We start from the raw sequence: 27,469 nt of genomic DNA on the forward strand, positions 1-27,469 counted from the left end.
GGAAATTTGCAAAGGAAGTTATTCAAGCTTTTTAAAACAAGTATAACGGATGAAAAAATGATGTTTGTCATAGTATGATACAAGAAGTTACCAACAATACAGTGATATTGCATGAAGCCGGGAGAAAAAAATTTGGACCATTCTTATCACGGAAGAGTTGACTATGACTCTTCAGCTGGGCAAATTTAGAGATGGGGAGTATGGGGGGTGGGGAACAGTATGACTTTGAAATTGTTGTCTAATGAGACATGGAATATTTGCTCAAGGTCTATTACTTAAGAAGTAGATTGTGCTGAATATGTCAAAAATGCTTGTAGAAAGCTGTGCTTAATCTAGCCAGGTTCCTGAAAACATAAAGCTGTGCTTAATCTAGCCAGGTTCCTGAAAACATGTGTGTATAATTTCACGTTTTAAAAGTTCTCCCTCATTTTTCAGCTTAGAAATTACAATGTATGTCTTAAATAGTTTGACTTTTCCAGTGCTCTGAATGTGAATCTTGCAGTCATTTTGTGCTTTCTTTTCTTACATAGGTCTGCAGTAATGATAAGTATACACTCAAAAGTGAATGCATTGTTTAATTGATTGTAATATTTAAGTGATACAGCAATTCAGTGTGCAATTCATGCAAAAGAACTTTTCATTAACCCATTCAACAGAATGGCAGTCTTGCTGCTTCATAAAACATCTTTGAAGGGGAGACTGGTTTTAGTGTGTGACACTTTGTTTTGTTGGGTTTTTTTCCCCCTCCATATTCCAGGCGTCTTCTGTACTGCTTTCATACTCAAAATTTCTTCTTTGTTTTTCTATTTTACTTGTTTCCAGTATTACTTTGGAATACTTTTAAATTCATTTTACTTGGCTTTCATGCTATTCAACTCCATCCTTTATTTTGTGTTTTATTCATGTCACACCGTATCAAGACTAATCAGTCTTGCTTTCTGGCTGTTACATAGAGATCATAATGTTACAGAACTCATCTTTGGAGAAATGTAAAACTATGATCTGAATCTGCTACTGTTGGAACCTACTGTGTTAATGAAATGGTTTTATGTGTGAGTTTTTCCTGTTTTAGTGGTTTTGAGTTTTTCCTAAACCTTTACAGAAAAAAAATCGGATTGCAGTGCCATAAATGTTAGCATATGCACTTAAGTTTATACACAGTTGCAGTCTCTTTGACTTCAAGATACTATTTTTCTTGTGCATGAATGTTTGCAGTGTTGGGGATTTGTGTTTGTGAGAATATTCATTATGGTAGAAAGAGGAAAAAAGAAAAACACTTCTGCCAATAAATATTTTAAAACTATGATATGTATTTCAGAAAAATATCTCCTTTCCCAAGTTTAATAGATGTGTTAATTTACTATTTATCTCGCCTAATGATCTTGTAATTTGGGAAATTAGTGGCTTTGTAGATGAAAAATGTATGAGTAAGAAAAAATGCATTCATCTTCTTAGGCATCATCTGTTCCATTGACAAAAGGCACAGATGTGAAATTTATCTCAGTAATTAGATTTATAATTATTGTATCATTCTTAGATTGATAAATTATTGCTCTTTGTGGCATGTGATTTGGAACTACAGTTCATGCAGCAGAGACAGGTTTAATCATTGAATGGTGATTCTAAGCTTGAAACTGTTTTTCACATTGTACTTTTGTATTTTTTTAATCATAAAAAGTGTATGGCAGAGCAACAAGTTGTAGTCAGGGAAGAACATTTAATGAATTACTCTACAGGGGAATCCTGGTCTTTGCACAGAACAGCAAATGTGCAAGCCTGAAAAGTATCCATGGTGCATTTTCTTTGGAGGCTGCTGTCTTTGCCATTATCCAGCATGATCGTAGACTTCCTGGACATGCCTACAAACCCAACAATAGCTCTGATTTTTAATAGGAGACAGGGAAGTAAAGGAGCTAAGCAGCAGAATATCAAATGTTCATATACGGTATATGCTGTATTTCTAAGGCTAATGTATTTTTTCCTCTCTTCTTGCCCACAGCTGTAGAACAAGCAACAGGAAGAGTCTGATGGGCAATGGCCAGTCTTCAGCTCTGCCTCGGCCCCATTCACCACTTTCAGCTCATGCAGGTGATTTTACACCTATGCTACTATTGCTGTTATTAAATACTTAAAATGTCTATGTGAGGAAAGCAAAACAGACAAATTCCCTGTTCCACTACTTTTCTTTCCACTATTTTCAATAGCAAAAACTTCTGTACCTTTCCATCCAAATTTCTATTATGTTGAGATCCATAAATTCTATCGTATGGTGAGAAGCAATCCACAAGTACAAAGAATGGACTATGTAGCTATTTTTATTTCTCTATCTTGTGTTCTGACATTCTGATGCGATTTCTTCCCCCGACCGCCACCCCACCACCCTTTCTGGGCCTAGTTGTGTAAAAAAGGTATAAAATAGCTTGCACGCATGGTGAAGGTAATGGAATTGGTAAGTAGGGTATTACACGTTATTCCTAGTGCTTTTCCTCCCTAGGATTTATGGTGTTAGGCATGTTGCTGGAAATTTCTGTGCTTCACTTTATGTGGCAATAAATTGATGATCATTTTGAGTTGCTTCTGAAGCACTTAAAGATTGAATGAAAGTCCATAAATAAATCTTTTATTGATAATGATTGTCTTCATTTTAAAAAGGAACATTTTTAACATATCAAAACACATTTCCTCAAAATTTTATTGTCTCTTTATATTTTTGGGGCATTGACTAACTACACAGCAAATTGAAAGCCCCACACCAGTCATTGTGTAGGAAATGACACTGAATGCTTTGAAGAACTGCTCTCAGATGGGTTCTAAAAGAGACAATGCAGTGTTTCAGTTGAATTTTGGAAGAGGATGATGAGTTTAGTAGGGCATCTCCAGTTTTGTTGTGGAAGGAACATTATTAGAAAAAAATATGAAGGTGTTTTTTCCTCTCTGAGCAGCAGGCTATTGTAACCATGAATTGAGACATGAGGATTTGTGAATAGTTCAAGGCAGCAGAGTGTTTAAAACATACAAACAAAGGACAACATGGTGCAGACTATTTTAAAACTGAAAAATGAAATGTTGGAATGTTTGGGATTCCTCTCTGTGTCCCCCAAATGCAGAAATTGCCATTTGGAACAGAGGATCTTCAGTCACCATAGAAAGAGGCTTTAGTTGTGCTGTGTTGACTGGATGAAAACAGTACCAGTGCTTGCTGCAAAAACTAGTGTATGTCCACTGCTATGAGTGACTATACCATCCATTTGGAAACTGGTGGCTTAGACCAATGATGCCTAACAGGCTTCAAAAATACGGAGTGACCAGCATGCATTACCTGCGACCTGATCACAGGTGGTGTATTCAGTAATGCCAAAGACAAAATAATTCAGTAAATGCTACAGAGTTTCTGCCTGGCAGTGGACTCATGCTTTTGGCAAATTGCTTCTTTTTGAATTGATTTCTCAAACCGTGGAAGGGGAATAAAATTGCTGATGTCACAGCTGTTGACAAGTTGCTCTGAAGGTAGAAAACTGATTCTGCCAGAATTAAGACAGGTTGAGTGTAAGCTGTTATTTTCCTTAAACTCAGCAGAATGTATTGTGTATTCAAAAACCTATTGTGGAAATTTGGCAACTTCTCCAGTTACCCAGGATGCAGTTGAGTCTCATAATGCTGGTATGTTCTCCCAAGGTATGTGCACTGAGCTCTTCAGCAAAAATCTCATATATGTGACGAAAATTTGCATGTGTATGGTTGGTTCTGTTATTACCTTGCCTCTATGTATAGTTAATTACAGTAATATTTGAACAACTATTGGCTCCTAGTGCAGCTGGCTAGTATGCCTAGATTAGTCCCCTGAAGGGGCAATTTGAAGTTAAAGTGTGCTCAGTCACTCTTGACAGGTTTTCTGCTTTGTCTAGTGATCAATTAGATACTATGTGGAATTGACTTTGTAGGCAAATTTTTAATTATTTTTTTAAATTTGTACTTTGAATCACTGTGAATGTCATCCTAATTAACACAAATAAAAAAAGATGCAAATTACATGGGTAAAAGCACAACAAAGACACATTTTGAGAAGTTTAGAATTTTCATCTACATATACAGTAGGATTTCAGCACATCACATGTTTAATGTACGTAAGTCCTTGGTAACCTTGGCCTTAAGAGACATTGTGGATTTTTAATGAAGCTGCATTCTTGCGTTGTCAGAGCCACCAGGTCTTACCTGCACTGTCATCTGCACAATCAACTCACCTCCCAGCTCTCTGTGGCAGCCTGTACTGGAGGCCTGGTTTCTTGTGAAGTGCAGTAGAGAGCTGTGACGAGAGAACAGCATCTGTTCTACAGTAGTGCTGCGTTTATTCCTCTTTATTCCAAGTCAGAGGGCTGCTTGACTCCACTGAGAAAACCTGGTATATCTCCTGTCCAACTAGATGATTTTAGGGTCTTTTTTGACAGTGCCTGGAAAGTAGCTGTGAATGGTGAGATTCTACTAGAAAAATTATCAAAATTACAACTGTTTATGTTGCAGCCCAGAACTTCTGCCAGGAGCATGCACTACAAGCTTTAAGTCTCAGAGGGACTGGAGATGACCCTCTTTAACACCTTTGCATCTTTCTTATTAGTATTTGCTCTTGGAGGAGGAAACAATAAAAGTAGAAGAGGGAGAGGGAAACAAAATAGTTTCCAGCCCTAGAGGAGGGATGGAGCAAGCTAAATATGTAGCAAAGTATCAGTTCTTGCATTCATTGAAATTTGTTATTCATTAGGCTGTCCTTGGCTGAGGCGTGATAGTAACATGCATTTTTGGCAAATATGGCCTAGTAAGATTGTGCAGAATGTGAAGGACATTGGAGAGATCCTGAAAACCTTTTGATGGGTAATTCTTCTCTCAGTCAGTTCTGTGTAGCAGTTCTTCCGACTGTAGGAGAAAGTGGTTGCAGCAAACACAGGCTGTCAGCTTTCCTAGCTTCTTCAGTCCTGTTTCATCTTCTCAGCATCTTTATACGTGATTGAGAACTGTTCTCTTTACACCTTTCTTTGTTTCTGTGGTGTCTGCCTTCATTACCTTGCTTTCCCTTTTAGAAAAAGCTAAGATACTTTTAAACATAAGCCTTCAAAAAAAATTGAACTCACTAGTGAAGATACAGCCTCTGAGAGTTCCACCTCACTGTGCTCTAGTCCCTTCTTTTACCTTCCCTGTTCCTTGAGAACCTGTTGAAAACACAGAATTTGCTTCTGGTTCTAGCGTGAGGAGTAGCAGTGTTTTACAGGTCCTTTGCGGTACTGCAGTAGGAAGATGAGCTTTTTGAAGTGTGACATGTTCATCTGTCAGCCAGCTGCATCATGGCTCAAGTAGAAGTCTTGTCTTGTGGTTCTTTTTGGAATATGATTGGAAGCACAGGTTTGGGACTTAATTAACATGCTTGGACATAGTGATGTATACTTAACAGCATTTTAGGCCAGAAATTATGATCTTCAATTGTTTCTGTCTGTATGCTACAAGATTACATTTTGCTGTTTTTTATGTGTTGGAAAGTTACCTGTACTTGGGCTTGATGTGTCAAGCTGGCATCAGATTGCCCTGCCACGGCCTATTTTCTGACGCTGTTTTAAAACAATCACATTTGCTTCAAGGTGAGAGACTGGGAGGGATATTTCTGAGGCCACCTTCAAAGTCTGGGTATACTCTGATGTGACTTTGCTTTGGTTTTGGAAAGGAAGGTGCCCAGAGTTTCTTGGTTGGGCACCTTCCTGATGCTGTGAAATGGGAAGATGAGGGACGTAACCTGCTGTAGTCTGAGTAATTCAGATGGAAAGATGGACAGATTATGCATGACCCCGATTACTCATGCCTTTTTAAAACCATGTTAGCTTCTGGTTTCATGCTCTCCCTGCTTTTCTGCCAGATCTGTTTCTCTCAGGGTACTGCATCCCACTGCTGTACTCCCTACAGCCATCTCAGCCTGCTGTTAACCCTTACTGAAAATTGTTCTGTTAGATGCTCTTATTTAAGTGGAATAGGTTCTTGGCTTCATGTTTGTACCATTAGAGTTGTTACTGCAGGTCCTTATCCCTTTAGTATAAGCTGTTCAAGCTGAAGGGTGTCAAGGTTGTCAGACATTTCAAAATTCACCCAGAATCAATTTCTATTAATAATCTTGATAATGATAATCTTCAGTGTTATTCTGGACACTTGTATAGACCTAATAAGATTGTTGGCATTGCTTGGGAATTCAGTGCTTTTTGTTGAAAGAATTGTTGAAACAAAAAAGTTGTGAGGGAGGACACTCTTTGATCTACAACCAACCAATTCCTTTCTGTGTGAATTCATTGCTTGTTGGGAGAACAGGCAAAATACATACTTGGTTACCTTTGCTTGTATCTCATATCTGAGATGAGTTTAATTTGAACCACCTGTTCCCACCCCCACCCCCAAGACCTCACATCTCTGAGGGCAAAGAATTGTACTATGCATTCTTTGTGTAAACTGAAGCAAGCTGTGTGAAGGCGTGTTATGAATCTCAAGGTGGAGCTTTCTAGTCAAAAGTGCACTGCATTAGCACTCTTGCCAATATCTGTGGCATTGCTCAAGAATGTTTTCATCTTTGATATCTGCAGAGCAGTCATACAGAGGTCTGGCTGCACCTTCAGAAATGGTATGCCATTACTTCAAACATGAAGAGCTCGGGTTGCTACTAGGTGACCGTAACAGTCTGGACTGGAGTTAGCCAAAACACTGGATGGGAGCAGTATTGCTATATTTTAGAAATAAGCTTCTTGAACATAATCATAATTCTTTGAGGTGCATTTTATACCCATGTTCTTCCTAGTAGTGCTGTTTTTCTCCTTGATGCAGACTCTGAACTGAAGGCACTAGCTGTTCTCTACTTATGTGAACTGTATTTGAGGAGGACGAGTAGCCCAAGTTTCAGGGTGATAATTGCCCCATATGACGAAGTCATACAGAGGTCTTGTGTAAATTTCTCACCCCCTCCCCGGTTTTTGTTGTTTGCTGTGGAGATAATAGAGGATTGTTCCTACACAGGAGTCTGTTGTTAATCTTTACAGATGCAAGCTGAATTGGACAAACGTTGAATACTTAAAAGTTTTTTCATCGTTCGCCTTACCATCTCAGTCATTCTCAGATTGATGTGGTAGGATGGGAGGGAGAGGCTAGTGAGACAGCACCACACTGATGAAGTATGTTGTGCAGGGCACAAATAAAGCATGAGTAGCACCTGTCAAAGAAGGGGCAGGTTCGTTAGTAAGCGACAGTGACCATGAAGGCTTGTGGGCTATAGTGAAGAGTTACTGGAGCAGTAGGTAATCCAGCACTTGGGAGTGCACAGAGAGTTGTAAGGTCCGAGACCTGAGGGTTAAAAAGGTGGTAGGAAAAAGACAATGTGTACAGCAGATATATAATATCTCTGTTATATACATTAATTACTAATACATGTAACGCCCTTTTCCTCTACACAGGACGTGTACCTACCTGTAGAGATAATTTGTGTTGGTGGAAAGTCAGTTTTTGACTTGCAGCTGAAGTCTCCCACTATGCCTTATGCCTATGTGTAAAAATCACAGAAGATTTCAAGAGAGTCATACCATGTTTCACTATGTAAAAATCTTTTTCTTGTGAAAATCGAGAACAGTTTATACCAGGTCATTTCTTTGGGTTCAAAGCTTGGTCATTATTAGTAACTGTCTTCAGTGAGTTATTGGGACATCCTTTGTCTTTAGTAACAAGGTTTGAAGCCACTAAATCTGCTGAAAGATCCTTTTAGGTTTTGCATGAACTGTGGGTACATTCAGAATTGTGGGAAGTGTTGCAGCATCTGCTTGGACAACATCTGGTGCCTTGGTCATTAATGGACTTTTCCAGCTGACTGCCTGCTGCTGTGTAAGCAGGTCATCTGCACCACCCAGCCTGTGAAGTGAATGATTATAATCTCAGCAAGTCAGAGCATTCAGGTGTCCCCACCTCAGTAGTCACAGGAGCTTGTTCCTGTGGGTGATTACTAACCCCTTATGATTAATAGTCACATGTGGTGCTGTTTAATTGTGTCTGCTCTAGGAACAAGATTTAGCTGTTAAGAGCAATGCTGTAAATCTTACTTGCCTGTATTTTAATAAATTTTTCATGGGGTGTCACTAAGATGACAAGTACTAGGACAAGGACTGCAAGATAACTAGGAAATTGTTTAAAGAGGAGAAGACCGGGCTGTGCTAAAGTGAGAAATACTATACAGTAGGAGCAGAGGTTATCAGTAGAGTCCGCTTGGGTTTTGGTTTTGTGGCCAGACCTTTTTAATCTTCTCATAAGTGGTATTGGCATAAAATTACTGTAGCTGATGTAAATTTAGAAGACATCTAGTGTAAAATGGCATTGAGAAGCTGTGTTGAAGTGACTGATCTTGAGCACTAGAATTAAAAAGTATGAAATTACATAGCAACATGCAGCATTCTGTACTGGACAACCAGTAACAGAAATGTCTACTGTAATCTGTGGACTCATCTGTTATCAGGAATTTAGGGAAGGAACTGATTGCATTTTCTGGATCGCATGATATTTGCAAGGACCAGTCTAGTGTTTCTTTGAAAGTCAGATCTCGGAAGATGTATAAAGGAAGTAATTTTCAGTTGAATTTGGGAAGATTTAGTGCCACTGAATGGTATCCTGGTTAGATTTCTGGAATACTGCATGCCTTTATGGTCATACATGTTCAGAGGGGATCACATGGGGAGAAAAGCTGGTAGGACAGAATGTGAGAGCTTTTTGTGTAAGACTGAAAGACTATTACTTCCTTGCCTTTAGCAGCAGGAAGATTGGAAAGCCTGTATTGTCATCTAAATCAGGGGAGGGGGGGGGGTGTCACAGAATGGGAAGAGAAATACATGCTGGACATAAATAACAGAACAGGAGACTTCCTGAAGAATTGTCCACTAAGTGTGACAGGGAAGAACATGACCTTTCCTGTTGGTTTCAATAAATTTAGGAATAGGATTACATGATGTGGTTCCCTAAAGCAGAATTTAGGGCCAAGGAGATCTCACTTCCACTTTGTAATCCTTTTCCTAGGATTTTTTAGGTCTGCCCTAGACCTTTCTAGGCAGACACTTAGAATGCTGACTGCTAATGTTTTGTTCTCACTACATTAAGACTTACTGCTTACATAAATAATTTCATTTGATAGATGTACTTTAGATAGCTACACTGAAGTGCAGTAATGAACAAAGCTGTTTGCACCATATATTTTAGTTGTGTTAGGCTTTGAATTGCGCTGGAGGCATTCATGTGTGTGCATCAAGTCTGGAGTTAGTTTCCCTGGATTTTTAGCTTTAATCTTGTGAGTTTTGTCTGAGGTAGGTGATAATGAGTGCTAGTTTACTACAATGCATTTGAAGCGAAGAAGAATCTGTCATACACAGCTTCTGTGCTGTTCTGCTTTAGCTGCAGCCTGTGTTGACTGGACTTTGGGGAAAGGAGGACTAGGTTTGTAAAGGAATAAAGCCTTAGTGTGTTTCCATGGTGAAGTATGGGAATGCTGAAAGCTAAAGACTAAAGCTGCTTTCTGAATATAACTTTTTAAAAAGAAAATATATTTACAGAAAGGAAAATAATACAGTTATTTCAATTATTCTGACTGTTGTCACATGGAGAATGGTAGAATTGTTTTTGCTAAAACTTTTTATTTAGTCTTGCTTTGGGGTAAAGTAAAACTGTTAACAAAGCGTCTTCCAGTAGTTTGGGGACAGGACAGGAAAGTGTAAATGGTAAGATACGTGCAGATACAACTGACATTTAAATTAAATCCCATTAAAACAGCACTGCCAGTATTTTAGGTAGTGGTCAGAACATGCAAAGATCCTGGCAAACAAGTTTAAGGGGTGTGCAGACCTTCCTTGCTCTTACTGGGAAAGGTCATTTACTGGTGTGAAGCATAATTAGTCCAGGTGTTGAAATAGCTTGAGCTCCTCACCTGAACAAGTATTCAAAATTATTCTGCTGCCCAGCTGTGTGTTCTGCTGAGTGGCACCATTTGTTGTGGTATGAAAATCAGACCTGCAACTGTTGGATGATTTCTTTTGTATTGTTCACTTTGCAGTTGTGTGTTCACCACCAAGTAAACTGACATAGAGGAATGTATGACCCATTGTTATATTGTATTATTGTGGTGCTGGTGTACTGTGTACTGTGATTATTTTTAAAGTGACGACATCAAGACTTCAAGCTGGATTTGTCTTTGATCCATCAGGAATTTGGGGTAACAGTTATCATTAATCTGTTATTCCCTCAGTACTAACACAAAGACCTTGTGTCTGAAACTTTTTATTTTGTAAGTAGACAGCTATTAAAAACACATTACTAATATACAGTGACTGTAACATATGCTTATTAAAAGATTTAAAACTTCTTCCCTCTGTGGCAAAGACACAGGACTTCTTGAAGCTACTTACAAAGCAATTACAACTTAATTAGTCTCAATATAGTTTTCTCAACAATAGCTGCTTGCAAAATGAGCTACCCTTGTGTTGTCATCATGTATTGTTTTGGTATGTTGATTGCCTACTCATTGTGTGATGCTGGAGTTAATTCCTTACCTAATGCCTGACCACCAGTCAGGTTTACTTTACCAGGTCAGAAACATAGACAGTAATCCCAGCAACATAGAGATACCCTAGGACTAAAGCATACAACAGCCAGCAGGATCCTGAAGAACAGCGGGATTTGTCTAATAAGGAAGTACTGCACATATGGACAGAGAATTAACTGGCACTGGTGTTTCTTTGACAGTCTCCCAGGTATTGGCTTACAGATGGGTGGATGAATGCCATGATGATGAAGGTCACGTATAGGACTCTGCTTCTAACCTGTCTTGCTGTTCTGGAACACCACACCTTAAACTCATAGTAGCACTAGCTGTTTCTCCAGTCATTTAGGGTTTAGATTTTCATCCTCTGTTTCCAGGCTTGTCTGAGTTGTTAGACTTCTACATAAACTCACAGTATTTAGTATCCAGGTATATGACTTTACCAGTTTTGTTATTTTAAAAGCTTGTTTGCTGTTGGAAGTAGTGCTTTCAAATTGATTTTCCTGATAACAGGATATGATGCTCTTCCTAAGAGTTGTAATTCAAGTTTTGTCTGTAAGGGAGTGATCTTTGTTGATTTTAGTGAGGTAGTTTGCAGCATCGTGTCCCCTCAAATCCAATGCAACAGCTATAAAATTACTGCATTCTTCCACTATGTTTTTTGCTTCTACATGAAGATTGCATATATGTTCTGAGTAACTGATGGACAGTTAGGCAAGTCCCTGATGCATATTAAATACATATATAACTTTAAAATAGCTATCAGAGGAAAGGATTTTGTTTACAAACTCCCATGTGCTGGTTTGTCAAATTACTTCCTGTCAAAAGCTATTTACACCTCACTGCATGAAGCCTAATTGTCTGCTTTTCTGCCAGAGTTTGAGGTAGCTTCTTTGTCTTTTTTTCCTCTTACTTAAGTCCATGACACACTCCAAATTACGGCTAGTTTATTCTAGAGCAGTAGCTAAAGGTTGTGACTATGTTTTGTCTGCACAGTGCTGAAATACATACTTAGCTTATCTTTATTAAATAAGCTCTGATAGCAGCAAAAAGAAATCCAGTTAGTTGTTAAATTATAACAAACCATTGTTCTCAGTAATTTGTTGTTTGCAGTTCATGCAGGACAAGAATAAACTGTTGGTCCCCAAATAAAGATTGAAATCTGTGCCACACATGTGGCTTCAGATTCCCTCTGCTTCCCCCCTCTTCAGGGAACAAAAGTCCTTAAAAGTCCTTGCTACTTTGAAATTATTGAGGCCCTCAGAAATGTCTGAAGGGTAATGAAGAAACTTGGGTCTTGAGGGGAAGGAGGGAATGTTGGAAGGACATAATTCAGCTGTGATAGATAAACAGGAAAAAAAAAATAGAGGTACTGGCCAGCAAGAGTGGAATCCTTGTCTCTTGGGGCCATGGGAAGAGCAGCTGTGGAGATGTGATTTAAGCACAGCTCAAAAACCATCTTGCTTCAGCTTCTAGCCAAAAAAGGGGGCTGGAGGTGTGTGTTCTCCACATTTTCTGTCTAATGGCTCCATGATTACGCTTCTGGTATAGAATTAATGGGTTTTGTTAAGGACATCACTGTGATGAATGCAAAGTTTATTCAAAAATTTGAGTAGAAATCAAGGCCACTTGAAATCCTTTTAAAGACTATTGTATTGGCTTTTTCACATATAGGTAGTAATTTTCTCATCAAAAAATAAATGTTTATTCTAACTGGGTACACAGGAGCTTGGTTTTTTAAGTCTGACACATAATGTTGCAGTCTCATTTATGTCCAAAAATAAAATGTTACAACAAATACGTTACCTTTCTTCAACATATTGTTCTTGCAATCTGTTCCCTATTTAAGGAAAGATCAACTTTTAGATGTATGCCAGTGCTACTTCAAATTGAATCGTTTTAGCTTTTGGTGTGGTTTGGGGATTTTTGCTTGTTTGTTTTTTTTCAGGGGTCACCTGTTTCTTCTTCAGATACTGTGTCTCCTATAGTTTTTGGTGCTATGGGGCAGAGGTGGCAGCACCTGCTGAGAGCTGCTGCTGCCTTTCTGCACTCATGCTGGTCAGCAGGAGGTTGGGAGCTTTAATATGAAAAAGTGACAGACCCTAAAGTGACAGCCTGTTCAAAATGTGCAGTTGCTGCTTCTCATTGCAGAGGGTGGTTGCCTTTCCATGCCTTGGTCTAACACAACTATGTGAAAAAGTTTTCATTCAATGTGGTTGGTTGGCTCATTTGTTCTAGAGTTAGAGAAACAAAAAATCACAATAAAGCTCCAGTGGAAATGCTGTAGAAATTTTGTGTAAGAGCTAAATAATTATATTTCTAGCTTTCAAATGTTTTGTGTGATTTTTTTTAAGAAAAATCTTTCTGACATTAAAAATGTTTCTTTCAAACTAATATACCGGGGTTTTTTTTAAACTTTAAATCTCAAAGGGCTGAATAGAGGGTTTTTTTCTGAGTTATAAAGTCCAATAACTAAACGAAATATAAATTAAATGTGAGTTGAAATACGCTTCTATTTCTGAGTTTATTTTCTCAGAGACTGAGAGAGAAGAAATTCTGGAATTAGTTTCTAACCTGCCTCGGAATGCTTGGATTAGTATGTCTGAATGTTATTTAGTGGTTTCTTTGGTTTTTTTTTTCCCCACCTCTAATAATAATTTTTCTATGTATCCCCCAAACAGGAAACAGTCCTCAAGATAGCCCTAGGAATTTCTCTCCCAGTGCCTCAGCTCACTTTTCTTTTGCAAGAAGGTAAGAGAGTGTTCGTAGCATGCAGCATGCATTTTGCATGGAGGAAATGTTTTTGGACCCGTATATTAATAAGGTGATTGCAAATACATCTGTCAAGTCTGTCACTTAGAATGACAAGTTTTATCTTAGTTATGTAAACTCTCCTAAACCTCAGTTGCAACAAAGGTGAACTGGATGATTGACACAATGCATTCATAAATTTTTAAATTCAAAAAAATTATTAAAAATATTTTTAATGACTTAATTGTAGTGGATCCAATTCAGACACTATCTTCTTATCTATTGAGATATGGGGAAACTTTAAGCTATGTCTAGGGTTCTTTGTATTTTTTTTCTTAATGATGGAAGAAGTGCGTTGCTTATAAGAGCACTATTAGAGAGGTCTTGATTTCAGGGCCTGATTTTACTGGCAACTGCAATACCATTGCAATAGCTTTAATACCTGACCTTGTCATGTTGTACGACCTGTACCACTGAAACAGCCAGCTCTGTCATAGGAGTGTTGTGTTAGTTAATGCTAGTAGAATTTTTGAAGATCTAAAGTGAATTTGAAGTGAATGAACCATAGCCAAAGTTGATAGCATGTCATGGAGACTGCCTGTTTGTGCCAGCGTGCACTTAACACCTTGTCAGCCTACCTCGTATAATATGTTCATTAACTCTAAGCCTGGGAGGGTAGGCAGAGTTTATATGTTGACCCAAGAGTATCTACACAAAAAATGAAATTGAAATGCTGTGGCTTTCTTTGTCATCAAGTAGTGCCAGGCATGTAACTCTTGTACTTGCCACTGTAGTTTTACTTCCTTTATTTTGGCAGTTCAATAAAGTAGCACACACAAGCTCTCAGAAGTAAGTGCAAAGAAATGGCTTAACTCTTACTAAAAGCTGCAAAGGGGAGAAGACTTCACTTGAGTATTTCTTATATCTGAATCTTAATTCATCTGTGACAGTAGATCTTGACAGTCTAATAGCATATGCTCTCGCTTTTTTAACCAACATCTTAAGAAATTTGAGTATTTCTTTTGAATCTACTTCCTCTTGATAGCATCTTTAAAAAAAGGAAAGCTATCTCTTCATAGATAACGTTTGTTTGTGAGCATATTTGTAGAAAGATTCATTAAATCCAGAAATAGCTTGTAATGGAAAAAGCAGCTGTGAAAGACCAAGCATTGCTTAGAAATACAGCGGGCAGGAAGTAGTTTTATTTTCCCACCCATAATCAACAAAGTTTAAATCATTATGTTTTTGCAAACCTTAAAATTCAGGAGGAAAAAGTGAATTTGTTTACCAGTGCTTCCTTTCAATTGTGGCCATTTTTAGAGCCCTGTAATGGACTTGTAAATAAATTCTTTAATTAAAAGAATGCTAGAACAAGAAGTTTCTGTGATTTCAAAATACTTTACCACTTCCGTGGGATTCAGGAAACTTATTTAGAGAGTTTTCTATGGAAACTGATTTTGGTTTATGTTTGTAGTGAAAAAGAGTGGTGATGTAAAATTTTCTTGTGCATTTGGTATGTGTGTTGTGGTTGTCTTCATATAATCTGTGATAGGATGCATTTTGGTAGTAAAATCGCCTGTGGTTAATGAGAGCCATTCTCAGACTTCTGAACTTCATGTGTTTTCTGTTGTTTTGTAAATTTAATGGCCGTACAAAGGAAGGGAAGGACAAGGCAGGAAGGTTGAAGGAGTAGAGGTGAGGTGGTATAGGTGTACATGTATTCATTTTCCACCCACTGCCCCCAAGTCAGTGGGGATACCAAAAAGCTTGGGAGATGTGAGGAAGGGAGGGAAGGGCAAAGGAAATGGTTTGGAAGCCTCCCGTGGGAAAGGAGGGCTTCCCAGCATAGCCAGTTCTCATCAGCTGGTAGCCACACCTTGCAGCAGCAAGAGGAAGGTGGCCCTCTGCCGTACTGCCAAGCCAGCGTGCCAGGCTGGAGACAGCCTTCCCCAGGCCCCTTGGCAACAAGTAGGAGAGTCACCTTCCTCTGCCTGCATCTGGTGGGATGATTGGTGCCTGTGCCTCTGGTAGCCACTGCTTGGGCCTCTTCTGCTGGTACATACAAGTCCAGGATCTGGAAGCCCATAGGTAGGTGACAGATCCTGCTTTCCAGAGCTGCTGGGAAGCGGGTAGGACCACATGGTAGGCAGGGACAAGTGGTGTATGAGAGCCCATGGGGAAATGCTGTAGGAGCTTGCTACTTTTTTTTTTTCCTTCTTCCCTTATGAATGCCTCCTGTTCTCCCACCTTTGCTTCCCAGGTAACTTCCCATGGTTCCCATCCCCACACTTGATGGCCCTTCTGCATGACAATTGCTGTGTGATGTAAGAACCCTGCTCAATATGAGTTATGCAGTAGAGAAGTATTTTGTGTCTTAACAGCTGCAGAATATACAGGTCTTGCCCATATTTAAATACCTTCCAAGTTCTTGTTCCTTCAGCTGTGAACATACTTGGCTTGCACAGCTGAACCAAAATAAAAACTCCTTTTGGAATTGTTCATTCATGTGGAGGTAGCTCATGCATACCTAGGGGAAGGGAGGAGAATTAATGAAATAAAAAAACAAAGTGTGAAGAAGGAGGAAGTTTTTTGTAGAGATCGGTCTGATACAGTCAGCAGTCCCTCTAGCCCACGTTTTCTTTATCCTTTAATGCTAATTAGGTACTGCAGTTTCTTTTCTCTCACTGTATGTATTCAAGGTCCCAAAGACCTGGGTTTTAGCTTGTGGATGGGTAAATGGGTGTGGAAAATAAGGTGTTGGAATGGAGAGAAGCAAGGGGGTTTTTTTAGACAGTTAGTTTGAAAGGAAGAGAAGCTGCATCAAGAGGTTTAAGGTTGCTAATTTGGCATGATTTCAGTTGTCCTTTATGTCCTTTGTGGACTTGAGAAATAGTCTTTGTAAACTGGCTATAAAACAGAGCTTCAACTCTCCTTTTCCCTTTCCCCTGCTTTCATGCTGTTTGTTAATAAAAACCTGTTCTGTTTTGTTATTTATTTATTATTTTGGGGTTTTTAACATATTTGATACAATTGTATTCCAGTCATGGGCACCGAAATGACAGGTAAATGTTACCCCCTCAAAAATCCGAACACGGCTCCCATAGTTGTTTTTTGGTTTGTCACTTTGTATGTTCCAGTTCCATGTTGTCTGTGTGTAGCTTACCTCAAGCCATGAAGAGCAGAGATTGGTTTTGGTTATGATTTTTTTTATTATTCTGAATGAGCATGATTTTTACTGCAAATTTTTTTCCTCCTATTTACATATCTAACATTTAACAAGTTTGTTTTTACCTAATCATTCTTGCTGTTATTTGACATTGGCTAGTTTGCTGGTATCTTCTACTGATGTCACTTAAAGTGCTTCTACCCTTGTGTTTCAAGCAGACTGTGGTGGTTATTCTGTGGTTCAGAGCATTGTGGTTTGCATTTGTTCGCAAGTTTTTGATTTTGCTTCTCATGAATTTTCATCTGATGGGCCTGAGAGTTGTGAAGAGTCCCTGTGGTCTGTTTATAGTGTGTTAGTATTCTAGTGTGTATTAGTGAGACACCAGTTCTGTGGAGCTGTTCATTCACTTTCTGGTTGTTTCATTTCATAGATTCTTAACTAGAAAAGCACACTAGAAAAAAATAATCTGTAAGCCTAAGTCGTCCTTGGTGAATGCTGTTTATTGTGATCCCCTGTGAAAGTTTACTCTTTACTAAAAACTCTGTTTGTATCATGCTTTTGGAATGCAATTTTATGCAGTAATACTTTCACAGATGTTTCTGTATTAGGATACTGCAGTGTTCGTTTGACTAACCTTGGTTTCACAACAGGACTGATGGTCGCCGCTGGTCTTTGGCTTCTCTACCTTCTTCTGGCTATGGTACAAATACACCCAGCTCAACTGTTTCTGTAAGTATCCACTTTGCTGTGCTGCCCTATCTTCTCAAATTTAGCCGTCTTCTCTCAGGAGAAGGCAATGAATGTTGCTTTTGTTACTGTTGATAAATTTTGAAATAATATGGGATATTAATCAGCTTTACTTCAGTGAAATAGAAGAAAACTAGGCAATATGCGCTTCGCTTATAGGTATTTCCTGGCAGTAAGTAGTATTTAACTGCCATCTTTTGATCTGTGGGGCAGTAGAAGGGCATACATACTGCCTTATTGTAACTATATGGTAGTTAGGTATAGAGTCTTAGGTGCTGCCTTGATAGTTAAAGAGAAGGCACTCCATGACATAATTCATCCATCCTAAGTTAGACAGCTGTCTTAAGGTGGGATGAATCATGTTTTTGTCTGGTCTTTTTTCTTTAGCGGTAGTGAGGTGTTAGTGCATGATAATAGGTCAGATATTTAGTGTTTTAGATGGCCATAATTAGAATAGAAGAATCCTTTGGGATACATAATAGGATAAATATAAGTTGTTTGGTAGTTTTTGCCTGTTAGAGCAATCCTTTTGATGTGATCTTACATCAGTCCCCCTGCCATGAATGTACCATCTGACTCGTGATGTGAATCATGGCAGTGCTTTGGGTTCTGCTTCAATGCTTGGGAGCTAAACAGTGGGAGAAGTGTGAATCTGTACTTTTGCACTTCTTGCACACCTCTGTACTGGAGAAGAAGTACTTGGTCGTGTTACAGCCTGGAACTAAGCTGTCTGTTGTGATAGTCACATCTGAGAGACTGAGGAGATGGAACTGTGGAGGAAGTCTGCTGCTTTGGAAATAGCAAATAGTTGGCATTTTGACAGTTGCATTACATGTTCTGCAGTAAAGGGCTTGGTCCTTGTAGATCCAACTATGGTGCTTCAAAAATTACTCTTTCTTTTTAGCCTTGTTTTTTACCTTTTATGAATGATACATTATTACTGGACACCTGATATTTTGATGTTTAAAAAATGTTTCTTTTACAATTTAAGTAAGCTTTCTCTTCCCCTTGGTGTGTTCTGTTTCTTTTGTGAAGTAATTAAGTTCCTGATGGAACTGATGACACACTTATGAAACATGACCGTTTTATGTTAGGATCAATTCTTATTTTACTTTTGCCCAAAAGGCTTCTGGAAGGTCAAGTCAATTTTTTCTGACTTTGAACCACATTGAGGGATTTCATCTTAAGAACTGTTCTTCAGCAGCACTGATTTTCAACCTCTGCTTTCCTTCCTGTGCAGATCTTACTTTTGCCAAGCAAACTGCTTGGTTTCACGGTAATTGCCTACCAATTTCCATAGCGCATGTAGGTACACCTCTCATTGGAACTAAATCAAATATGCTGTGCTCTTCACTTAAGATGTATTGATGTAAAGAGGTTACGGTAGATAATAAGTAATTGCTATAGCAACCCTGTAATTGTTATAAGAAACAGGCTTGTGCTAGAAAGGAAATGAAAAGCTGTGTCAAAAACATCAAAATACAGTTTTAGTTTTCAGTCCACAATTTTTCTTTGACATTTTAAATTTTAAAATGGTAATTCTAGTTCATACACTTCTTTCCTGCTTAAGTTTTCTAACTACTGTATGCATCCTGAAATGTGGAGCAGTTTTACATAATTTTTGCATTTCTTGGGGGCGGGGAACAGCAAAAAACCCTGCTGTCATTTGTGGACTTGGATATCTTCTGTAATAGACTGTTGAGTTCTCCCTTGATATTTTATTTTTTGATTAGACGACATCTTATAAATACTGAAATAGATGTCTTCCACAGCATTGAACAAATGGTTTCTGATTTGTGGAAAGAAACCTGGTTTTCCAATAAATAAGTCTGAATTTTATTGAAGGTATCAGCAGTACAGAATTCATGCCATACACTTCTTACGGTTAGTTTTCATCACACACACACCACCACCCACCCAAGAATCCTTTACTGCTGCTGAGCCCTGCAAAATCACTGGGACAACCTCTGAATTTCAAATCTAGCCACTGTTTCTTAGCTTCTAAGTGGAGGTGCTTTTCACTTTCTTTTTTTTACCCATTGGATGATATACCTGAGTCTGAAAATAAAAGCTGGAAGTGTGCCTATCTAATTAGTTTCAGGTACTTTTTCAGAATCTGAAACAGGTAGCACTGTGCAACTTCCTCCTCCACATTCTTACAAATTCTTAGAGGCAGTGAGAGACCAATTCACGCATAATAGTCTTAAATGTACCTCTAGAACACTCCCCTTTCAGTGCTGGATAGTAAGGTTCACATTAATCCAGAGATGTATCAACTGGAGACCAGAAACATGTTATGCAATACAGTAGAGCACAGCTTTGATCTTTACAAGCAACTGAAAGTCGGAGCAGGAACTGAAGGGTCTGTGATAATCATGATTATGCTCAGGTGAGTGTAGTTTGCCATTTCTTATTAGCCTGTTTTTTCTTTTTTATTCTTTTTTTTTGTACTGAAAGTGCAGAGATTGATGGAATTAGCAATTTTATGGAAGCTCATGCATTTGGAAGTGGCATGCATACCACATATATCAGTTCTCACAACAAAGTTGAAATTAAATGAAATTATCTCCTACTAAGATCAATTGATAGAGAAGAAACTTGTTGTATCATATTCTAGCAAAGCTGGGTCAGATCTTGCCAGTTATGAGGTGCAGTTGAGGTGATTGTGTGTCTTCTAGGAGAGCAAACCTATAAAAATGATAAACTGAGCAAATACTCAGTTGGATAGTTTTGCCAGTAGATTATATTCTTGGAAGCTTATTTGGGTGGGGAAATAGGGTAAGGAGATGAGGAAAGAGACTTTGGGGTTAGGTTGGCTGGTAGTGGCTGCATATTTGCCATTTTGTGTCAGAAGAACAATTTGTGTTGCCATGATGCACTGTGGTTGTGCGTATAAAAAATTTGTTAAAGCTTATGTGACTTCTGGAGCAGCTATTCTAGAATACTAGGAGAGCTAATTTTTTTTAAGGTTTTTGCTGTGATAATTTGGATTTGTACAGAGATCAGAATTCAGACCTCCAAGAAAACGCACTCTGTGCCTGTGATGGTCCAAATACAACTGAGAATTCTCACTTTAATCCCATTGGATCTATACTCTGTGACATCTTATGTGAGGAAGAGTGTGGTACAGGTTATTTTCCTCCTCATCTTCCCATCCTATCCCAAAGATGAGGAATTAGAGTTGATTTTATAGACAGCCATGTTTGATCACTTGTATTGGGACATTTCCCTGTGCTAGAGTATCTTTTATCTTATGGAGCATAGCTGTAGGAAATATGCCACGAGGTTGACTGCAACTAGCTGCCATAGTGTGAGATAAGAAAGAACGTAACCAATTCTGTATGCTGAATTATGCATTGTAATGTGCTACGGCTGAATTTCATAAATTAGTTACTGTGACTCAACAAGTTACTATCGATCATATGAATTGTGGTAAATTCTTGGTGTGCATGCTTTTTAGCCTGCAGCAAAGCAAGGCAGTGCAGTTTTGCTGGCTAACTTCTGATGTGATGTACCCTTTCCACATAGACCAGTCCTGTGCAAGTTAATGTTTCCCAGCAGTGGGTTTTCTTCTTTTTTTGCTTTAGAGAGATGACTTCATTAGATCTACTGTGATCAGTGATCTTTTCTTGAGGAAATTAGGATATATTCAGCCTTTACCACACAACTTGCTAGGAAATGACGAAGATTGTATAGTGTCTGTGCTTACCAGCCTGAATACTACCTGCAGATCCTAGCAGCGTAGGGCAATGTTTGTTCTGTACAAAAATGTATTGATTTCCAAACATTTTGTGTGGCTCAGGCAGCTAGAGGCACTGCATAAAAGACAGTAAAATATGATAGTGTGATCATCTGCACTCTTTATGTAGTGTGGTTTTTTACATGCAATTTTGCAAGGCTAGTTACTGTAGTAGCACTTCCAGTTTCATACCTGTCTGTATCTCCCAGTTTTATACTATATGAGTGGTTTGAGTGTAATCCTTTTCACTTTTGTCAACCACAGTACCTATCTGGATAAATGTATACTTCTACTTAATTTTGAATGTACAAAATTTTATAAGAAAATAGTATATGAATTTTTTTCAGAAATAATTCAGATTATATTTTATTTTTACAAAGCATCAATAATGTCTTAAATATGGACAATTAAGTACCTTAATTATGTAGATTTACAGTTTGTGTCGTGGCAATGAGTTATATCTGGTTATTGTAGCTACACTCTCCTCAGTTTTCAGCAGACCCTGTTTTAACTGTTCTTGCATATTGATGTGTGTTACTGACAATAGATGTAATCTTTGTCTTAGAAGAAATTTGAACTTTCAAAATGCAGCAGCTCTTTCTTCTGGGACTGAAGTAGGGGGTTTTTATACTTTACGTTTAGCTCATTGAGTCGAGACTTAATTATTTATTTTTTTCTTTCAGTTGGTAGTCAGGCATGGGAAACAGCAACTACAATTTTTAAATTAAATGGCTTTATTCATGAGCACTGAATATAGTTTTGAAAATGTTTCTTTGCTAATAGAAGCTTGTGTTCTGTTCTGGTCTTGTAGTCATCTTGCTCATCCCAAGAGAAGCTACACCAGTTACCATACCAGCCAACACCTGATGAACTACATTTTTTGTCCAAACATTTCTGTACCACTGAAAGCATTGCCAGCGATAACAGGTGCAGGACGACTGCAATGCGCCCTCGATCCCGAAGTCTCAGGTGAGTTTGTCTGTCTTGAGATGGGTGTTGGATCTAAATTCACATATTCCAGAGCATCATGGTTTTGTACATTGGAGGCATTCACTGAAGCATAATAGAATATGTGTCTGAGGACGAATTACAAATAGTCCTTTTAAACTCTTGCTCCTGATTTTGATCATGGCTTACTGCAGTAGCTAATATTATAAGCTAGACCTTAGCGAAGGCAGCTAACCCGCATGAACTGTGTTGATGAGCTAGTCGTTATTGATCTGACTGTAGCTCAGGTTCTCTTCCGGAGTTCAGACTTTTCATGGAATAAAGTCTTTCTTTGCAAAACTAATTCAAAATATATTTATATTTTTTATAAATATCCTAGTCCTATATCCTAGGACTATCTGGAAAGACATATGACAAAGAACAAATAGGCAGGCAGGGGATTATGCAGTCATCTATTTTCTTTAACCAAGATTAACTTAATTTTTTTTGTTTCCCGAAGACTAGGCCTCTGCATTTCATTTGTAGTGGCTGTTTGTGTAAGAAGTGATTTATTCAAGATCAGTTCTAAGCTGTCAGAACAGCTCAGGTTTGGAAAATGCAGATGAATTTTATAGGCTTCAAGAACCAGAAAGGGGAAAAAAAGGAAGTATTATATACTAATTGTTGAATTGAAAAGTTTAAAAATCATTTCACAACTAGCAAAAAAACCAAAACCATCAAAACACACTCTTCTTTTCAACTTTCTCACTTGCACCTAATGGAGTTCCGTGGTCAGGCCTTGCTATTTTGGTTGTATGTAACCTAGAAAGGGGCAGGTATAGCCATAATTATATTTAGCCATAGCTAAATATACCTCTGTTGCCCTTCTGAGGAAAAAGTGATGCTCACAAGTGTTGCAAAACTGCTTGTATCCTGAAGTGCAGTTACAAACTAAGAAGATAATATAGCTGTTAGATGTAGGCACATTAAATAATCCTTAGGGCCTGGTCAGAAATAGCAGAAAGGAACCAAGTGTGCCACTGATGAGACAATGCATCTTTCCATTGAAGCCTATGTTGACTTTTTATTGCAAATAAACTATACAAAAATATATAATTGTAGTTCATGCTGAGACAAGTTTAAAGGGATAATTTGCTTTGCTTGCAGCCCTGGTCGTTCTCCTGCCTGCTGTGACAATGAAATAATTATGATGAACCATGTCTACAAAGAAAGGTTCCCAAAGGTAATGAATTATATTTAAGATACTCAGTATCTAAATTGATAGGCTACATAGGTTTTAAGTAAGTGGTGTTTTTGTTATGGGAACTAATGATGCAACCCTGTAATGGCTTTCATAAAGCATTACAGAGATCTTATTACAAAGATAAAATCACAATAAAGAAAATTTCTGCTGAGAACTGGACATTGATTTGGCAAAGCTGCTGAACTGGTTTTGAAATGAATCATGCTGGTAATCTATTCTGTTGATTGGAAACTGATGGTACATTCAGTTTCAGTAGGTGGGGTGTACTTGGGGTAAATGTATACTGCACTAGTAAACCAGAAATAGTTTCTGTTACTAAGTCTCATGCAGCCTCTGCTGATATACTTGAAAATTCCTTTCTTAAGTGGCATTTATTCCATTTCCCAAACACTTGTTACATACTTACTTTAATTGTGAAGGTCATTACACCGTTTTGGGGGTTTGACTGTGAGATACCAAATGAGGACACGTTGCTGTCATGTCCAGAGGCTTAAGACATGAATGAGTTCCTAGGTGCAGGTGTGGAGCTCAGAGTACTGTGCTCTTGGTTGCACCTAGCATTTTGATGACTCCTGGAAAATAAAATAAGGTAAAGCTGACACTGTTGCAGAATAAATGCATAAAAATTAGAAGAAATGTCTTAGAAATATGGAGAGAGAATTTTTAGGATTTGCAGAGTGATTGAGCAGCAATCGGAAGTGTGGAATGACCCACTCATTTCAGTGTTTGAAGTAGGAACTAAGAAATGTGGGATTACTTTTTAAAAATAAAAACATCTAAGCATTTGCAGTTTTGTGAGAACCAGATCGTTGGTTCTGTAAAACAGGTGCATCTGGCAACCTGCAGACACATCTGGCAGGAGCTGTGAGCCTGTGGTGCTTTTAATCAGTCAATGTTCATTCATGCCCTGCCCAGAGAAACATAACCTGTATGAAAGAAAGGAGGATATTCTGTCTGTAGTGTCTGCAATTTTAGGAAAATGAAGTAGACCCCCATGAGTTGTCTTTTTTTTTATTTTTATTGTTATTTAGACATGGACTTAAGTTGTACAGTGATGGGTGTTCCTTCAGTTCTGTTCAGTGTTCGTCACAAGATTAGAGCACAGATAATCACCAGGGCAGACAAAGGGGAGGATATGTGTAGTAGAACAGTAAGGTTGATGCTTTTCTTGACTGGTAATGTGGGGAGATGTCATCTGTCACTTTGCCTTTCTGTTTGCTTGCTTTTTTGCTTCCCTTATTTCACAGATTCCAGCTAAGTAACCTCTTAGGCAGTACACAAATGTTGCAAAACTGGAAAGAAGCTTTGAGGCTGTTAAATTTTGTGTAAAGCTGAGTGAATGTTTTGTGTATCTATTTGTCTATAGGCCACAGCTCAGATGGAAGAGAGGCTTCAGGAGATTATAACAAATTATTCTCCAGAGAATGTCCTTCCACTGGCAGATGGAGTGCTCAATTTTACCCATCATCAGATCACAGAACTGGCTCGAGATTGTCTGGATAAATCCCACCAGGGCCTCATCACATCACGATACTTCTTTGAATTACAGCAGAAATTAGACAAATTGCTACAGGAGGTATGAGCCATGAGACTACTGTTACGTTCGCTTGAAAATTTGTTTAAATCTGTTTGCTCTGTAAGTTGTTGACTTGAAATAATCGTGACTGTTTGTTCACTTGTCAGTGTTGTTCATAGCAGTTTTAGTCTACATAATGACCACTACAAAGGCTATAAGGGATCCTAGTATAGTTGCCTGGAATAGATGGGTTGTAAAGATTCCAGAAACAGCATTTTGTCTTTCAGTGCAAGTTATAAATCGCTTACAGAACTGTGTGCATAAGCCTAAATGACGAGGCTTGCTATTCCTTTTACTATGAATAAATGAGGAAACATGTACCCTTTCCGCTTTATCAACATAACTAATTGCCTGCTGTGTTGAGAAAGCAGACAGCAACCCTTAGCTTTCCATTAGCTAGAGGTTATTTAAATATTTATAATATTCTTTTCATAATTAAACTGCTTATTAACAGAAATAATGTAGTTTCTAAGTATTGAAACTTCTGTAGAATAATCAGCTAAATAATTAAGAACTTGGAGCTCAACAGAACAAATGCGCTATGACATAAGTCACTGCAGTTCATTAATTTATTATTTTTTAAACAAAAGTACGTCATGTGATACAATCATTTGTTTGTGTGGAATTTGATAGCACTTTATGAACCAATGTTAATGGGATAGACCAGCAGATACGATACTGACTTGAAATTTTCCAGCTGAGATGCTAAGGTACCATGCCTGTCTCAGTTTATGTCTGTGCTTTCTTTTGTGTGCAGGAGCAGTTGCTAAAGGATTTGGTTGATTATTTTTTTTCCCCCCTATGCTGCTTTTTTTGTTAACTTTTATTCAGTAAATAGCTTTTCTGCAACTGCTGTATTTTGAACGTTTTCATAAAGTAATGCAAAACTTAAGGCATCAGTGATAGGTTTCTCAGTTATTGAAACCCTTTTTTTTTTTAAACAGAGAAAATACATAGAGCTTGCTTACTAATCAAAAGGAAGTTTGAACTAGTGACCTTCTTGTGAAATACTCACATTTTTATGATGCCAAAGTGCAGGCAGAGTTGCCCAGTGGACTGGAGATACCTGACTGAATTATGTGATGTTAGTGATATAATGTCAAAGTACAAGGAAACATGTCTAAGCTAAGATTTACTGAACTTACTGTTAATGCTGTTGTTTGCTGTTAGTAATATATTCCTTAAAATGGCTACACAGTAGAGTTTAGAGTACATGTTCACTCATTCGCTTAACAGCTTCCTCTGCAAAACCCATTAAAAAACAACACGCTAGCAAGTTCTTCTCCAATCTGCATATAGAGCAGTGCATTATTAAAAACACATCAAAACACTCCTTTTTTTGTCACATTCTGTGATGCTAATTCCTTATTATGTAAAAATTTCCTATTCTGCAAAAACATAACACCTTAAAATGTTCAGATTTAATTTTTGAATCAACTGCATAATACCTGTTAATAGCATAATATGACAGTAAGAAAACTTTCTCTCTGCACAACTTGGTTATGGGCATTCAGCTGTGATTTGTTTGTTGTCAATTCCCAGCTGCAATGTTCAGTGGAAAGCTACATCTCCTACTGCTACTTGGCATGTTGTGATTACTTTGCATAACCAGGGAAGGACTCCCTTGAGGTTTCAGCAGCTTGGTTCACACAGCATTCTTATAATTCTAAGGTCAAGGTCAAGTGGACCTGAATGCTTTCCCTGCTTCATCCCTTTTAAATGTAACATGTATTGAGTCTTTTTTCATATACCCACCTGAGTGTCCACAAAACTGTACAAAATTGCTTTAAATTTTGCTGGTTATTAAAATAGGGAGGTGTTCAGTTTACAGAAGAGTTTTCTTTGGACTTGGTTGAGAGCATGCAGAACACAAATGCTTGTATCCAGTTAAGGTTCTTCTGAAACTTGTTGCAGAGTGCTAGATGATGTTTGTGCCTTTTTTCCTTCTTTAAACTTAACAGATTAATTCTTCTGGGATACTTGGTGGGTTTTAAAATTGTAGTGCTTATATTAAGAGCAATATGTCACTTCATATTTTCATGTGTTTCTTTAGCTTCAAAAAACAGAAGATACATATTAGATGAAAAGTATTTGTCCATGCTAATCGCTTTGTAAATGTTAGTTTTATAATTTTCTTTGTCATTTTGAATAAGCAAGAGACGATGAAAAGCATAGGTCTATAGTTTCTATTATTCAGAACAAAGAAACGCTTTAATATTTGAGGGAAGGGCTATTAGTTTATTATAATCAGAAGGAGAATGAAACGGTTTCTTTGCATTCATTAGCATCCTTAAATTATATAATTTGTTCTTAGAGGGGAACATTTGAAAGAAATTTGAAATGTAGTTGAGATTTGTGAGAATATTAGCAAACCTTCTAAAACTATTTTTTCTGTATGTATTCTTTTATAGCGTTTCCCCCATTGCTGTAGTCTTTGTAGAACTCAGTTTTTCATTGTTGTCTTTTCTGCTTGTACTGTTATATACAAAACTCTATTTGCAGAGAGTTTCCATACATATGTCATTGTCATTTTAGTATGACGTGACCATAAGAAGTCAGTATAAATTTGGCATGGATATTGCTTATGTTTATTAATACTTAGGTCAGTTTTCATTTAATCCTAAACTTACTAACAAATTGAGACACAATGTAGAGAAATGTTGTATTGAAATGTAATCCATTTTGCAAAACTGATGTTAATAATACTGTGTAGGTTT

The 27,469-nt window shown here is 37.9% G+C and overlaps 1 protein-coding gene across 5 annotated transcripts in view; it reads left to right on the forward strand.

Moving 5' to 3' along the window:
- The window catches only part of MAST4 (microtubule associated serine/threonine kinase family member 4), a 279,731-nt gene that overhangs the window by 206,736 nt on the left and 45,526 nt on the right, over positions 1-27,469 (forward strand). For all 5 annotated transcript variants that reach the window (XM_080372793.1, XM_080372794.1, XM_080372796.1 and 2 more), the window contains 6 exons: positions 2,000-2,088; positions 13,264-13,333; positions 17,150-17,228; positions 21,797-21,954; positions 23,080-23,155; positions 24,543-24,752. In XM_080372793.1, coding sequence (XP_080228919.1) covers positions 2,000-2,088; positions 13,264-13,333; positions 17,150-17,228; positions 21,797-21,954; positions 23,080-23,155; positions 24,543-24,752 — 682 coding nt within the window. The remainder of the gene's footprint in view (positions 1-1,999; positions 2,089-13,263; positions 13,334-17,149; positions 17,229-21,796; positions 21,955-23,079; positions 23,156-24,542; positions 24,753-27,469) is intronic.

This window comes from Falco punctatus (assembly GCF_963210335.1).
Source record: "Falco punctatus genome assembly, chromosome: Z".
NCBI lineage: Eukaryota > Metazoa > Chordata > Aves > Falconiformes > Falconidae > Falco > Falco punctatus.